Raw genomic sequence first — 1178 nt, 5'->3', positions numbered from 1 at the left:
TTTATCTCCATATAAAAGAATAAATTATTAAAGCTTATTAGAGAATAAAGATATAAGATGGTGTCTTGCAATATATAGCAAATTATGCATGTACAGGTTGGAGCTTAACTTTTGTTATAATTAACTTTGAATAGTCATATTCATTAGGTGGGAAATTTGAACCAACACTTTTTCTACCAATCATTTCTTCTCTGACAACCGATATTTGCTCTCTTCCACTATTCCCTTTTACCTATAAATAGTTCTACATGCTATAAATTGAGACCATCACGACTTACATAATCAAGTCAACTCCATTTCACAATCGATAATTTATAATCTTGTACAAATTTATTTTATCTTGTTGATTTTGAATCGAATGGCTATTCATCGATTTTCAACCTCTGCATTTCCTCTAATACTGAGTATTTTTATGTTGACGAGCTTTGATTTTTTTATCATGACAGTGAGCGCAAGATATCTCTCGGAGACACCATTACCTAAGGTAGATGGAGTGCTTTCAAAGCCAGAAATACCCAATTTGCCAAAACCTGAGCTTCCTTCACTATCGAAGGTTGAGTTACCTTCATTCTCTCGCCTTCTACTGGAAAAGCCTAATATTCCTGAACTCCCAAAGATGTCTGAATTGCCAAAAGTACCTAACCTCGATATCTCCAACTTTCCTAAAGTTCCAAAAATGCCTAAATTTGGTTTTCCCAATCTATCTAAAGTTTCAAATCTCCCAAAAATCGAGCTCCCAAAATTACAACCGAAAGTGATTAAACCTAAGGTTCCTAAATTACCCGAACTACCAAATATGTCTAAACTAGAACTTCCTAAGTTTCCTAAATTGAAATCCAATATCCAAAAACCAATTCTGCCTTAAAGGAATTAGTCTTTCTTTTCCTTTATCCCACCCCACATAACCACAAAGAGCATATTTGATATCTAACGTCTTTTATTTTCAATTTTAATAATTATAATTTCTAGTAAGTGTATGAGATATTGATATACGTTGTTTCTATTCTTGTCTTTGTGTTTTTATGGTTATAGGATGTCCTTTAGACATAAAACATTATATTATGAATGAATATTTATTTTATCATTTATGTTCACACTGCTAAATCTAACCAAAATAGATTAACTTCTTTATCACTATGTCTGATAAATTCAGCTAAAAGATCAAACTCAAGCCATAT

General features: G+C 31.7%; 1 protein-coding gene across 1 annotated transcript; it reads left to right on the top strand.

Annotated features, from left to right (window-relative positions):
- Window positions 1-311: 311 nt before the first annotated feature.
- LOC150036073 (uncharacterized) lies at window positions 312-959 on the top strand. The gene has a single exon (XM_090314236.1). The coding sequence runs from the start codon at window positions 359-361 to the stop codon at window positions 863-865; it is 507 nt and encodes a 168-aa protein (XP_090170362.1). The 5' UTR covers window positions 312-358; the 3' UTR covers window positions 866-959.
- Window positions 960-1178: the final 219 nt, after the last annotated feature.

Source organism: Benincasa hispida, chromosome 5, assembly GCF_027475165.1.
Source record: "Benincasa hispida cultivar pf3 chromosome 5, pf3_genome.v1.1, whole genome shotgun sequence".
In the NCBI taxonomy this organism is placed as follows: Eukaryota; Viridiplantae; Streptophyta; class Magnoliopsida; order Cucurbitales; family Cucurbitaceae; genus Benincasa; species Benincasa hispida.
Note: the sequence above shows the minus strand (reverse complement) of the source record. Positions and strands in the feature narration are given on the sequence as shown.